General features: G+C 56.3%; 1 protein-coding gene across 2 annotated transcripts; it reads right to left on the reverse strand.

The window, feature by feature from the left end:
- Positions 1–411: 411 nt before the first annotated feature.
- On the reverse strand, positions 412–5372 carry TNNC2 (troponin C2, fast skeletal type). Of its 2 annotated transcripts, none has more exons than XM_048498791.1 (6): positions 5275–5372; positions 3529–3575; positions 2518–2668; positions 2299–2413; positions 1564–1700; positions 412–631 (listed from the first exon to the last, which is right to left on the reverse strand). In XM_048498791.1, the coding sequence occupies exons 3-6, from the start codon at positions 2639–2641 to the stop codon at positions 600–602; spliced, it is 408 nt and encodes a 135-aa protein (XP_048354748.1). In that variant the 5' UTR covers positions 2642–2668; positions 3529–3575; positions 5275–5372; the 3' UTR covers positions 412–599. The 2 variants fall into 2 exon arrangements, with proteins under 2 accessions (XP_048354748.1, XP_048354747.1); XM_048498790.1 differs by lacking the exon at positions 5275–5372 and adding an exon at positions 4422–4535.
- Positions 5373–15259: the final 9887 nt, after the last annotated feature.

Here is a 15259-nt window from a genome sequence, read left to right on the forward strand (position 1 = left end):
CAGGTGGACTCTAATCTGGAGAACTGGGTTTGATTCCCCTCTGAGACACATGAAGCCTGCTGGATGACCTTGGACTAGTCATAGTTCTCTCAGAACTCTCTCAGCCCCACCTGCTTCACTCGGGGAGAGGAAGGGAAGCAGTTTGTAAGCCGCTTTGAAATTCCCTATGGTTGAGAAAAGTGCGGTATAAATCCAAACTCCTGTTCCTTCACCTAAAGGTAAAAGGGGCGCGCCCACGCACGCACCCACAGGCTCCCGAACTGTCAGGGAGGCAGAGGTGGCCTTGAAGATAGGGCTGGTAGTCCCGTTGCTGCCGGCAAAGCCATTCTGCTTCCATCCTGCCCCCGCCCCCCAGACCCGGGATGCTGCAGCTGCGCCCCCAACCCCGTGAAAGCTGCCTCGCTCCACCAGTTCCAGTCCATTGCTCTTTATTGAAGTGTTCATGAACAGGTTTGCAGAAGGAAGGGAGTCCTCAGAGGACCTGAAATGGCCCCTCCGATCTGGAGCCAGCTGGAACGGAAGCAGGGAATCTTGGGAGCGGGCAGGCTGGCTGGCGTGACCGGGCACTGCCGCCTCTCTTGCAGGAATGTCCAGGCGCTCTACTGCACACCCTCCATCATCTTCAGGAACTCTGCAGAGAGAGAAGCCGCGTTAGTCCCACAGCCGGGGGGCGCACAACCAGTGGTGGGATTCAGCAGGTTGTTAAAATGGTGCTTGTAAACAACTAGGTGTTAAATTATTTGAATCCTGCCTCCGGAACCAGAGGTTAGATTATTTCAGGGGTCTGCAACCTGCGGCTCTCCAGATGTTCGTGGACTGCACCCTTTCACATCCTGCAGGTGAGCTTTCACCTCCTGCAGGTGAGCTCCCAAGGGCACCTGGTGGGCCACTGCGAGTAGCAGAGAGCTGGACTAGATGGACTCTGGTCTGATCCAGCTGGCTTGTTCTTATGTTCTTACGATTCCCATCAGCCCCTGCCACCATGGCCAATTGTAGTCCATGAACATCTGGAGAGCTGCAGGTTGCAGCCCCCTGGATCATTTGAATCCCACCACTGCCCACAAGCAAGTGAACATGGGTGCCATGCGCTGAACTTCCACAGAGCCCTGTGGATAAAAGGGAATGATTGGCGCACATTGGGTTTGCAAGCTAGAGTGCCCTCCGTTCACTGTTGATGTGTGATCCCATTGGACCAACGGAGCCCTCCTGGGCCATCCGAGTCCAGACATTCTGTAATGGGAGACATTTTCCAGTAACTGGGCAGGAGGGGGGTGGGTGGTCATGGCTTCTCCCAGCAGTTAAGAGTTTGCTCCTCATTCGTTTCTCCTCAAGAAGAGGTGGAGTCTCCTTCTTTGGAGGCTGGGTGGCCATCTGTCAGGAGTGCTTTGATGGTGTGTTCCTGCAGGGCACTGGGGGGTTGGGCTTGATGGCCCCTTGTGGGGGTCTGAAAAGCTCCTATGGTTCCTGAGGATGCTGCCACCAAATGCGTCAGCTGAGAGTGCATCTTTGGAGTCGCTTAGATGCAGGAGGGCCAGAGGGCCGGCCAGGCCAACCTTGCCGCACCGTCAAAGTCAATCCGGCCGTCGTTGTTTTTGTCCCCGTCCTTCATGAGCCAGTCGACTTCCTCCTCGGTGACGCTCTCGCCAGATTGCCGGAAAATCTCAATCAGCTCCTCGGCATCCAGGTAGCCGTCTGCATTCCTGGGGGGGAGGGAGGGGGCACCGTGAGGAGAAAGGTCCCAATGTCTCATGGGCTTTAGAAGAAGAAGAAGAGTTTGGATTTATATCCCCCCTTTCTCTCCTACAGGAGACTCAAAGGGGCTGACAATCTCCTTGCCCTTCCCCCCTCACAACAAACACCCTATGAGGTGGGTGGGGCTGAGAGAGCTCCGAGAAGCTGTGACTAGCCCAAGGTCACCCAGCTGGCGTGTGTGGGAGCGCACAGGCTAATCTGAATTCCCTAGATCAGCCTCCACAGCTCAGGCGGCAGAGCTGGGAATCAAACCCGGTTCCTCCAGATTAGATACACGAGCTCTTAACCTCCTACGCCACTGCCACAGGCAAACTTTCGGCCTGTGGAAGAAGCGGTGTCTGAAGGCCTCTGCAGAAACATTCGGCATCTCTGGAGCTGGGCCAGCCCTTCTCGCATCCCAGTAGACCAGGATCGGATCACAGAAGCGTCTGGCTGCCTCTGGCACATCTCCTGCTTCTTGAAGCGGGGGGGGGGGGGGGGCTCTAAACGTCCTGTTCCCAAAAGGAGGAGCCAGTGCCCCCCCCTTCCCCCAGAGTCAGGCCTCACCTGTCAAAGATGCGGAAGCACTCGGCCAGCTCTTCCTCGGACTTTCCTTTGGCATCCTCTTTCATCTGGCGCACCATCATGACCAGGAACTCTTCGAAGTCGATGGTGCCGCTGCCTGCAGGGAGGGGTCGGGCCAGGTGGTCAGGCACTGCCCTCTCCCGCTTTCGGGCAGTTTCCTCCCCCCCCCTCCAGGGCCGTGATGCCACCCCCACCTCTTACCATCCTCGTCCACCTCTTCTATGATGGCGTCCAGCTCCTCCTTGGTGGGTGTCTGGCCCAGCATCCTCATGACGGTGCCCAATTCCTTGGTGCTGATGTCGCCCCCTCCGTCAGCATCAAACATGTCGAAAGCGGCTTTGAACTCTGCAATGGACGCGGGACAAGGAGTGGGGGGTTACGGGGGGGCAGCTGAAGGGGGCCCCTGTCAGGTTGCGAGACTGAAGTCAACTTCAGACATGGTGTGTAGTGTTAAGAGCAGGTGGATTCTAATCTGGAGATTCCCCACTCCTCCACCTGAGTGGTGGAGGCTTATCTGGTGAACCAGATGTGTTTCTGCACTCCTACGTTCCTGCTGGGTGACCTTGGGTCAAGCACAGTTCTCTCTGAACTCTCTCAGTCCCACCCACCTTACAGGGTGTTTGTTGGGAGGGGGGAGGAAGGGAAAGGAGCTTGTAAGCTGCCTCGAGTCTCCTTACAGGAGAGAAAGGGGGGAGTATAAATCCAAATTCTTCTTCTTCTTCTTCTTCTTCATCATTATTGCTGGCTTTGCGAAAGCCAGTTCTGAGCACACTTGCAATTGCCCCTGTCTTTATCCCCACTCAGCAACTACAACCCCCCCCCCCCCCACCTCCCTTTTCCTGGGCAATGTTAAGAAAGATCCAGCAGAAAGAGAGAGCTGTTGGGGAGGCGAACATCTTCAGGGCTAGCGCAGGAGGAAGATCAGCCTTGGGAGTGGGGGTGCTGCTGCCATTACAGGAGGAACGCTCCCCAACTGCCATTGGACTGGCCTGGACCACCAGCCGGGGGGGAGGGAGGGGGGAGGAGGGGTCAAGTGGCCGGATCCAGAAATCCACGGGCCCAAAAGGGTCACGCCCCAAGTGCTCCCAGCCATCCCCCACCACTCCGCTGCCCGTCTCCTGCAGACTCAGGGTGGCTCCAGAGGCCCTGCGGAAGTTGGAGTGTCATACATTCCAGGTGGCTGGGACACGCCTTGCCCTTAAACTCACCCACCAGTGTTTCCTATAGAGGAAGGACCGGGCTTCTGCCTGCTGGTCCGTCTGCAAGGGAAGGAAAGACGGGGGTCACCGCGAGGCCAGCTCCAGGCCCACCGGGCCAGCCGGCCACCCCAGCGCCCCTCTGCTCTCGCTGCACGCACAAGATCGTGCCTGTCCATCCTCTACCCCCCCCACCCTTCCCACACAGGTGACTGCTGCTACAGGTAGCCCCCCCCCTTCCAAGAGGGGTGCAGCCCCTCCCGCAGAATGGACAGCTCCTCTCCAGACCACAGAAATTCAGCTCCTCTGGGGGGAATGGCTGTTTTGGAGGGTGGGACATCATATCCCTCTCTCCCCAGCTCCACCCCCAAACCTTCAGGAATGTCCCGAACCAGTGTTGGGGTCCTCAGGGTCCAGGTGAGGGAGGTGTGGTGGGAACTCTGAGCAGGCACCCTGACTTTGCTGGGGAAGATGGTGCTGCCTCCAGCACGAGGAACTGAACACCCACCCACGCAAACACACGTTTCTCGTGGCAGGCCTGGCTCTCTCCACCCCACTGCCAACCCCCACCCCACTGCCAACCCCCACCCCCCAAAAAACCACCCCACATGAAACTGCCTCATACTGGAAAAGACGCCAGCCCATCAAAGTCACTGGGCACAAGTGGCCGTCCAGAGACTCAAGAAGAGAGACGTCTTTCCCCGTCTGGCCCTTTTAAAAGGAGATGTCGGGGACTGATCATGGGGAGCAGGTGCTCTGCCTCCGAGCCACAATCCTGCTCCAAGTCTCCTGCAGGCGAGACCCCCTCAGCCACGGTGGCAGGAGGAGGAGGAGGAGGAAGGCCTTTGCCCGTGGCCGGAATCTCCAGGTGGGCCGGGGGGCTCATGGTCCCTCCGTGGCCCTTCTTACCTTCTCCTCCATGGCCAAAGATCCAGGGGTTTCTCTTTAACAGGACACCACCGGGCACACAGACCCATTTCCAGCTGCAGGCTGGTGGGCTTCTGCAGAGTCTTTGACAGCTTCCAAATTATGGACTATGCCATGTGCCAATTATCCTCCTTCTAGCACAGGTGCATGGTGAGTGGCCGGCCGCCAGCTGCCCCAGCACCTGTCGCTACCAGATCGAGTTACTTCTTCAAGTGGGGGCCCAGAGTCGGGCCAGGAAGGCTGCAGGCGGATTCTTGTGACCAGCGACTCAGTTTTCTGCTAAGCCGGCTCCTTGGTGTCCTTGGCTGGGCTCCGGCCCAATCCGGCACCTCCCTCCCTCCCTCCCGAGTAGCGCTTCTCCCCTGCTCTGGGGAGGCCAGCTTGAGAATAGCAGGTCGGTGTCAGCAGTCCCACCAAAAGCTGCGTCGCCTCGTGCAACCCCCAGCCCAGCTCTGCAATTCCCAGGGACCCCCCCTCCCCACGCAAGCACATATATAAAGCCATCCTCCCACACTCAGTCCTTGAGCAATCCCACCGGCAGCAGCCACAGCTCTCGCAGCAGCAGCAACAGCCGCCGCCCTCTGCCTTCCAGAACACCAGCACCAGCAGCGGCTCTGCCCACGGGGGCCTCCCACGGACAGCCTTTGCCAGAGCACACCTGCTGCTCCCTCCGTTTTCTCGCCACGCCACCCATTCCAGGGCCGGCCGGAGTCAGACGCAGCCGACCCGTCCCTCTCGCCACCGGGCCAGGGGCCCCTTTGGCATCTGGCCAGCAGGCCATCCCAGTGACCCTCTCCAGAGCCCGGCGGCAGCCCTGGTCGTGCCTAGCGCTTACCATGTTGGCAGGCTACGCCCCGCAAGGACCCCCAGAGGAAAGCACCACCGCTCAAATCCCACGGGTGTCCAGAGCGTCTCCGCTGCCCCTTCCAGCCCATTTGTACTCGGCCCCCCTCCCGGGCGCAGGCATCACGAGAGGCCACCCTCCGAAGGGCCAATCGCCGCCTCCCTGGCCCCTCCATTGGTCAATGGGGCATTTGGCCAAATTTAGCCTGGCCATTCCTGGCTGCATCCTGCAGCAGGAACAAAGGTTGGTGTGGTGCAGGGGGGGTGTGTGTGAGGATGAGCAAGTCCGAGAGAGAAGCCAGAGGAGGGGGCCCGGGGGCCCAGGGCGGCCTCCTCGGAGAGATGGGCAGGGGCAGGCAAGGAATTCAAGCCGGGATGGGCTGGGCAGGGTCAGCCTTGGCCCTCACGTCCCACACCAAATGGCGAGCCCTTAAGAGTAGGGGGCTGCCGAGGACAGTCTTTGCTGCCAACTCACCCTCTGGAAGAGTTGGGGGGGGAGAAACTCCTAGGTACTTAGAAGTGCAGGGAGCTGTTTGTTCCACCCCTTTTAGAAGCTTCCTACTCGACCCCTTTTCTTGGGGCTCAGCAACAGGTTATGGAGCCCACGCCGCAGGGCTTGTTGGCAGTGGGATCCGGTTCCCTCTGAGTTGAGACCACCTCATGGGTGAGAAGAATTACCCCCACATACACACACACAGAGAGAGAGAGAGAGAGAGAGACATTTCCTCTGCCCCACAAGAGACACTCTGACCAGCAAGCGACAAGAGAACAGCCCCGAGTGGGAGCAAAGCCAGAAAGTGGCCGGGGGGGGGGGAGGGGGATGAAGGGGGCAGAGCCTTTGGAAGGAGTACGACCCCCCCACACATACACACACACCTGAGGCCAAGGAATGGCTGTGCCTCTGCCTCACCTGGGAGGAAAGGCAGGCAAGGGCGGGGCTGCCCCCTGGCTGGGAGTTTTGCTCCCCAGAGGGCAGGGGGAGGGCCTTGATGGATGGCAGCAGGTGCCCCTCTTCTTCTTCCTCCTATTAATAGGCATTTCGGAGGAGGCTGCTGAGGCGGCCACCGGGCATCTCTAAATAAGGCAGAGAAGTGACTGGCGGGGGGGGGGGAGGGAAAGCTCCCCTCCCTTCCCCTCCCTTCCCCTCCCTTCCTCCAAACCTGGAATGTCACCAGTCTTATTGGGGGGGCAACAAAGCAGTCCTAGCAAAAAGGGGGGGCCACAAACCCAAGGGAAGGGATTCCCCCTCAGTCCCGCAGTTGTGGTTAAAATGTTCCCATGTTTTCAGTCCCCCACCCCAGACCTCGGGCCCTGCGCAGCCGCCCTTATTTACTCGTTCAGATATTCATAGCTGGGCTTTCCCACCCCGGTGGGTCTCGCAGGAGTTCTCAACATCGTCTCCCTCGTCGCAACGTGATTCTTACAACAAGCGTATGAGGTGGGCTGAGCTGAGGCTCACCCAACATGGGTCTGAATCTGGGGTCTCTAGGATCTAAGGACCCAGAAGTCTTCCCACCCAAATATTTTTAGGCCCACAGTTCACTTGGAGAGAGAGAGAGAGAGAGAGAGAGAGAGAGAGAGAGAGAGAGAGTATGTGTATGTGTGTTTGGGGGGGCAGGGAGAGAGAATCCAGTATCCGGTTCTAGGATCCACATGCTAGGCAGAGATCTGGCTTGTGAAGAAGCCGCCGGCAAGAAAGAACAATCCATGGTGAGGAAAATGCACTCTGCACATGCTCACATGCCCCAGTCCAATGTTGATCATATGTTCAAGAGCTGACTCTGAGCTTTTGTCAGACTTGGCCTCCTGGCCCCAAAGTCACACTGCCGGCACGTGCTGTTCTCTGTGGATGTTAGTTATCCTTTCTGTTTCAATTGCTGCTCTTTGCACCCTAGTGAAGGTGGGGAAATCCAAGGAAGCGGGAAAGTTGGAGATAAATGCACCTGCGGGGGCGGGGGGGCTTCAGCTCTGGCTTCCTGCCGCTCAGGTCCCGACACAGTTCAATAAAGCTCTTCGTGAACCATTCTTGAGTCTCAGTTATTGACTGGAGTAGCAGAGCCTTAAAGCTTTCCAAGCCACTATTGGAGCCAAATCCTCTCCTTGGCACTGTGTGTGAATGGAAATGGGCGGAATTTGCTTGCTCCTGCTTTTACATGCAAGGCACAAGCAGCATGTACTGAACGTTTCCTCCGGGGCCAGAGAAACACACAGTGGTCAGATGGCCCCTGAGTGACCAAGCCACAGTCTGGCAACTGATAGCGGAGTCAGAAGTGATTTATTCCATTTCTGATCTTGCTTTTAAATAAAGATGGAACTATGCTTTATTTCTGTGTAAGTTAGGTAGGAACAGACTGTATTAGGTAGAAAGTAGGAATTATAGCTATCTTTTGTATTTGCATCTGCATGGAACCTCCTTGGCTCCAGTGAGGTCATACGTTGCTCCACAAGGCTCATGTCCCTTTCATTTGTAAAAACCCTGAATGGACGGTGACAAAGGAGACCCCGTCTGCCTAATCCCATCGACAGGCAGATAAGGGTGCCGTCGTCATTAGGTTTCGTTTCCTGACCCCACGCACCCAAAGGACTCTTTTGTGCTCTTCCCACCAGTGCCTACGTCATCGCCTCGCCCTGCCTTCGGCGCAAAACTCAAGAAGGGACTGCCCAATGGACTCTAATTGGTTCCCATGTACTTGTAAGTGTATGATTGGTTGTCATGTATTCTGTGAATGAATGGTTGTGGGCTGTCCTGTATTCCCCCCGACTCCGGGCAGGAGAAAGGGTATTTAAGATGTTGTAAAGCTGCTAGGCAGCGCAGTTGCCGTGGTGTGGAGGTGCTGACACGTAGGTCAGCATCTCAATAAACTCATTTTTATTTCTTAATATTCTCGCTGTGTTGGGTCCTGTTTCTGTTCCTCTGCGCTGCCGAGAGCTGGCCGTTCTGGGGAAATAAAGTTACCCAGGCAGCGCGGTAACACAACCACGGCTCCAGGATCCACCATGCTAAGTTCCCAGAACTGTGAGGGCTGCAGGGAGTAGAGGGGGGGGCAGGGAGGGAGGGAAGAGAGAAGACAGATCTTGAGAGGGGGCCGCTGTGAAGGTTACTGACGGTATCTGCAGAGTGACGGGGGGCGGGGGCAACCCCAATTAAGTCAATGGGCTGGCAAAAGAAACCCCCTGAGCAGCGCCTGGGAGCAGCTGGGCCCCTTCCCCGTGTCTCTCTGTGGGAACTGCAGGACTTCGAGACCCCGTGCTGAGCTCAGAGATACAGAAAACTGAACCGTCTCTCTGTTGTTTCAGGTGGAAACACTTCGGGCCACAGAAGCAGCGGAGGCATCATCAAGAATGTGATGGGTTGCTGTTGGGGGGGCGGCGGGGGGGGGGGTCCTCTGTCTGGAGAAAGAACCGTCCACGGCTCTCAGGTTTCCAAACTCTGGGCCTGGATCCCTGCAGCTGAGGGGCATGGAAGCACATTCCTTTGCACCGCTGCTGCTGCTGCCAAGGACAGGGTTGTGCTCAGTCATACCCCCAAAGGCGTTAGGAGGACGTCATGTTTCCTGTGAAGGCGGGGCAGCAGGGGGCAGGGGCAGAGGGGCTACCTGGCAGGCTCTGGAGACTCCGGGGAGACCCTGAGCCAGGCTGACCTGGGGAGCCCCGAGCAGCAGTGTGTATTTGTGCGCTTGTCACAGATATTTGCCCCACAGATATCTGCCCCATACAAGCAGAGAGAGCATAGATCAGTGATGGCGAACCTTTTCGAGACCGAGTGGCCAAACTGCAACCCCAAACCCACTTATTTATCGCAAAGGGCCAACACGGCCATTTAACCTGAATACTGAGGTTTTAGTTTAGAAAAACCGGTTGGCTCCAAGGCGCGTATTACTCAGGAGTAAGTTTGGTGGTAGCCGGTGACTTTGCTTTGAAGCAACCGTGCAACGCTTCGAATGGGTGAATCACAACCCTAGGAGAGTTTAGAAGCAAGCCCCATTGCCAGCAACCGAGCTTTCTCCCAAGTAAAGGATTGTGCTTTAGTACTTCCCATGAAAATCAGTGGGGTTTAACAGCACTTAACAGGGTTACCTACACGTCGTGTCCAGCAGCCCAGGCCGGCCTAGATGTGGGGGGTGCAATTTTCCGGCCCCTACATGATGAACCCTGTGCACGCGTGCCCACAGAGAGGGCTCTGAGTGCCACCTCTGGCACCCGTGCCATAGGTTCGCCACCACTGGCATAGATGGCAAAGAGGCAGTCCCATAAGCGGGCCACCCAACTGTTCAGGTACTTTGGGTCTAGATCAGGGGTAGGGAACCTGCGGCTCTCCAGATGTTCAGGAACTACAATTCCCATCAGCCCCTACCAGCATGGCCAATTGCCCATGCTGATAGAGGCTGATGGGAATTGTAGTTCCTGAACATCTGGAGAGCCGCAGGTTCCCTACCCCTGGTCTAGATTCAAAGGTTTCCGTAGCCTTTTCCAGATATGAGCTTTCAGGTGTCAAAGGGCTCAGGTGAAGGCAGCTCTGACTCTTGAAAGCTGATGTGGCGGAGGTTTTTAAACAGAGGCTGGATGAACGTATGTCGGGAGTGCTTTGACCGTGTGTTCCTGCATGGCACTGGGGGGTTGGACTGGAGAGCCCTGGTGGGGGTCTCTTCCAACTCTGTGATTCTATATCCTAAGAAGCTCTTGTTAGCTGCTAAGATCTGGACCCCCCCCTCCCCCCGGAGCCTTGGAGGAACACTTCAGCAGGGGGGGGGGCTTCTTGCGAGGGAAGAGCGGCCCCCAAAACTGGAAGGATCCTAACTGGAGTCTAAAAAAATACTTTGGACAACACTGAATTGGCCCCCCCGATCCCCTCTTTGGCTAGCTGGCACATCACCAGGCAAGAAATGAACAGGAGGAGGGGGAGGGGGAGGAGGAGTTTGGATTTATATCCCCCCCCCTTTTCTCAGCAGAGGCGTAGGAGGCGAAGAGCTCGTGTATCTAATCTGGAGGAACTGGGTTTGATTCCCCGCTCTGCCGCCCACAGGCATGGGGTGTGGCTTCTTCCAGCTATTTCAAATCTTTCACGTTTACCACAGAACCTATCCCTAAAAGCACCCAGGCAGTCACCGGTTTGGTTCACGTGGGCCTCCAGACCAAAGCTTTTCGGGGGCAGCCCTGTTGCAGAAAAATAAGATGGTGGAGCTGGACTCCGTGTGCTTATTTGTCTAAAAAATTCTCTGGTGCCGAACTCCCAAGCTGGACTGCTTGGGAGACAAGGAGACTACTGACCCATCAAAGCAGCACTCTCACTTGGCCACTGGCTGGAAGGGCTAGCCTGCCTTTTCCAGAAGTTGGTCGGATCGCAAACCTGGCAGCTCTTTCACCCCCCTCAAGATGTCAAGGCAACTTCGTTGGGCCGATTTCTTTTCTCGTTTCTCTTTTACAGATAGGCATTTGGAAAACCAACAAACTAGCTGACGCTCTCGCGCCACCTACCCGAGGGAGGGTGGAGCTGCCTTGGGACATTCCACGCACTCTTCATGCCCCCCCCTCCCAGTTGGGGTTGGCTGTCTGCCCGATCTCAAGCGTAGCCTCCCTCCACCCCCGTTCCCAGTCTCGTCTCTCTCCTTTCCCTGCAGGAATTGGAGGGAGAGGCAGGGCTACATGGAAACCAGCGGCTGAAGGGGACTCCCAATTGCACGTTTGGAGAATGGAGTTTGGCGGAGATGTTGTTTGTGCCTCTATACACATCACCAAGCAAGTTCTTGAAGCTTGCCACGATGCCGTTCGGCTGGACATTTGGCTTTTTTGAAAATCTCTGCATAGCCCGCCGGCAGTTCTGGTGGCCAGCGCCAATGCTATAAAGACATTGAGCTTACATTAAAGGCTGCTCGGTTTGGTAGAAGCCAAAACCATCACATGGTTGGTGAAGCCTCCTGCGCCGCCCTTAGGAAGTCATCTCCATGGATTTCATTACAGATTTGCCCGAAGTCCTTGGCAACCGTGGTTTTATAGGTGGTGGTAGACTTATTCGCCATGTTTCTTCCATGTGCTGCATCCCTCCGCTCCGTTTCTCGTCTATGGAATTCCTTACATTGTAGCAGAATCACAATTCTATCTATATTCCTGTGCAGTGGATACTTGTCTTGCGTGGGAAGTTTGAATTTTACTGCGGAAGGTCGGTAGCCCCAAAGAGGAGCTCCGACCTTTCCCTTCTGGATCTGGAGACAGCAGGAGAGCGGGCTTCGCTGGTGGCTCTTTCCCGTCCCTCGTATCAGCACGAGTCTTCCTTTCCGTTGGAACGAAGGGCAGCGACGACCATAGGGACTTCCATGGAAGTCGTTTGGAAACTGTCTATGGATCGGCGCCTGTGGATCAGATCTCTACCCGTTTCATGTGGATTGCAAACTCAGGTGCAAGCTGTCGCGGAGAGTGGGGCTTTCTACCTTTCATCGGCAACCCAGGAGGAATCCCATTGAAGCTGATTCCTGGACTGTGCTGGTGCCAGGAACCACCGTGGCACAGCACTGGGGCCCGTCCAAAGGACACGGGACTCAACCTGGAATTGGGAGAATTATCCATTACGCTTCCCCAATCGGACCCCCATCCCGGTCCGGCGGCACGCACCTGAAGGTGCCTCGGGGAGCCACCGGTGGCCTCTGGCGGCTACTGTGTGTGTGGTGTCTCCGAGGGCTAAGCTTCCTGATAGCCTTGAAGAGTCTGAAGAAAGCCTGCATTGCGGGACATGAGAGGGGCCGGAACAGAAGTAGAGGCGACTTAGGGCCCCAGCAGCATGGAACCGTGAGCCAACTATGGGAGAGAGCGGGCACAGTTGCAGCAAGCGCTTGAAACCCTGCAGAAGGACCGGGAGTGTACTTGCCAAAGAAGTCCAGCTCGAAGTTGATTGGACGGGCAAGGCAGCGCTCCAAGCGGCAATAGCCGCGTCTGTCGGTGGTGAGGTCTCAGACAGTCCGGGCTGCGTTTGTACGCGCCTTAGCGTTCAGGCTCTGCATACATAAAAGTGATCACTGAAGCCCTTAAGCAGACCCGAACTGCTTAAATTAAGTGAGAAAAGCTGCTTTGCATGCGCACCAGATACGTGGCTTCATGGGAGAGAGCTGGCTGCTTTGGAGAGGAACTAAGGAGGCAACAGACCAGGGGCCCATAAGTTGGAACCTATGCTGTTACTGATCATGCGGTGCCAGGGCGTGCCGCAGGTCCTGCCACCCCAAGCGCCAGCCAGCGCCCGATTCCAGCCCCCCCTGTACAGCAGCCTGCCCAACCTGCTCAGCCAGCGCCAGCCACCTCTGGCGGCACAGGCATTGGTGCTTCCCATTTGATACCAGCCGTTTGGGTGGGGACGCTGAAACTTACTTCATCTTGCAACTCAATGCCCGCCCGGAGACTATGATGATCTATATACGGTCTGAGCGAAAAGATACGGGACGGCTCAGTTGGATGAGCCGACTGGTTCGTGACTGTTTTGGATTTGGGATGAGGACTCGCACAGTGCCCTCCAAGCCTTGAGAAGCTGGCCTTTCAAAGATCAAGCGCCGAGAATGAAGCTTGGCAGAATTTGGGACCTTTTTTTCAGATTACTAAAGAGTGATTAATGATGTCACTGCCAGCTTAGATTTACTATCTCTTAGTAACATCCATCCTGTCTTCATTTAGAAAACTTGCTCGAGGGCTCCGGCTTCCGATGCCTGGCACGACCGGGAGGCTCGACTGTGTTGTTGGCCACAAGCACTCTGAAATTGGCTATCCTGGATATACGGATGGCATTCATAACCGCTTGCAATATTTGGTCTCTTGGGTGGGATATTCTCTGGGTATTATTATCAATGGGTTTATTCCGAAAACATTGAAGCCCCCACCCTTATTTCTGCTCCACAGCCTTTCGCATAAACCTGGGGGAAGGGGTGCTTTCTTTAGGGAGGCAAGTGTAAAGGATTCAATGGTGTTGATGGTGAAGTGACGCCGGAGTGCATTCCACGTGACGTGAATAAATAGGACTTTTATCTTCTTGGGGTGGTCGGTTATGGCCGGGGAGGGATGGGGTGAGATGGCGACCTGTATTGCTTCTGGCGGGAAGTGTCATTCCTGCCACTGCGTGTACTTGAGCTTTCTAAGATGTCTTAATAAATGGACTTTTACTACCAAAGCCTTTTATTTCTGCGTCTATGGAATTCCTTACAGGAGGCTTATCTGGGGAATTCGGATTAGCCTGTGCACTCCCACACACGCCAGCTGGGTGACCTTGGGCTAGTCACAGCTTCTCGGAGCTCTCTCAGCCCCACCTACCTCACAGGGTGTTTGTTGTGGGGTCAGGGAGGGCAAGGAGATTGTCAGCCCCTTTGAGTCTCCTGCAGGAGAGAAAGGGGGGATATAGATCCAAACTCTTCTTCTTCTTCTTCTTCTCTTCTGTAAGGAGACTGAAAGGGATTTACAATCTCCTCCCCCCCCCCTCAACAAACACCCTGTGAGGCAGTGAAAGCCAAGAGAAAAAAACATGTCTAGATTAAAGGTCACCCGGCTGGCGTGTGTGGGAGTGCACATGCTAATCTGGTTCCCCAGATAAGCCTCCACAGCTCAAGCAGCAGAGTGGGGAATCAAACCCAGTTCTCCAGACTAGAGTGCACCTGCTCTTAACCACTGCACCACGCTGGTTCTCAGAAGTTGGGGGGGGGGGCCTTAAAGGCTCGCAGCCTGAGCTTCCATGGGTCGGAATTCACTCCAGCAGCAATGAAGAGAGAAGCGTTTCTCTTTGCCTCGAAGGTGCGACTGTCAGGACGGAGGCCAGCTTGCTACTGTTTCTGGGGCATCATTTGCACCCGTGGCCCTTTGCTTCAGCAAACAGCAGGTCCAATTTAGACTGGGCTGGGTGAGGATGCCGAAGCAAAGGTGGCCAGCCGCTGGACACTCGCAGGAGCGCAGGGCAGTTGGGGGCAGGGGGGCTCAGAAGCCCACGGGACTTTCTTTCGAGGCCTTCACTCCAACCCACTAAGACAGGAGTCTTAGAAGCCAGGGTGGTGCAGCGGGTAAGAGCGGTGGACTCTACTCTGGAGAACAGGGTTTGATTCCCCACTCCCTCACATGAGCAGCGGACTGTTACCGGGAGATCCAGATTTGTTTCCCTGCTCCTCCTACACATGAAGCCCGCTGGGTCACCTTGGGCCAATCACAGTTCTCTCAGAACTCCCCACCTGCCTCACAAGAGAAGAGAAGAGTTTGGATTTATATCCCTCCTTTCTCTCCTGCAGGAGATTCAAAGGGGCTGACAGGAGACTCCTTGCCCTTCCCTCCTCACAACAAACGCCCTGTGAGGTAGGTGGGGCCGAGAGAGCTCCGAGAAGCTGTGACTAGCCCAAGGTCACCCCAGCTGGCGTGTGTGGGAGTGCCCAGGCTAATCTGAATTCCCCAGATAAGCCTCCACAGCTCAGGCGGCAGAGCAGGGAATCAAACCCGGTTCTCCAGATTAGAGTGCACCTGCTCTTAACCACTAAGCCACAAGGTGTCTGTTGTGGGGAGAGGAAGGGAAAGGAGCTTGTTAGCCACCTGGAATCTCTTTACAAAAGAGCGAAACTCTTCTTCTTCTTGTGAGGAGGGCCAGATATGACATCAATGTGACTTGGTGGGGCTGGGCCAGGGAAGGGGGTGGGGGTTGCCTCAGCTGACTCGCAGGCCTCAAGGGGCTACATGTGGCCTCCAGGCCAGAGGTTTGGCACACACCCCGTCCCCCGGCTCTTCTTAACTGCGGGTGCCAGGGACCGAACCGCCCGCCTCCTGCGTGCCTGCCTGCCTGGCGGGGCTTCTTGCACTGAGCCTTCGGGGAAGCAGAGGGCGGCTGCTGGGCGCGGCTCGGGGGGAGGAGGAGGAGGAGGAGGAGGAGGAGGGCGGACTTGGAAGCACCTGCCCGGCCGGAGCGCGAGGCAGTGAAGGAGCCTCCCTCACGGGGTTGTTGTCAGAAGAGAGAAAGCGACGGCAGCTAGAAATCA

The sequence above is a fragment of the Sphaerodactylus townsendi genome, linkage group LG05 (genome assembly GCF_021028975.2).
Source record: "Sphaerodactylus townsendi isolate TG3544 linkage group LG05, MPM_Stown_v2.3, whole genome shotgun sequence".
NCBI lineage: Eukaryota > Metazoa > Chordata > Lepidosauria > Squamata > Sphaerodactylidae > Sphaerodactylus > Sphaerodactylus townsendi.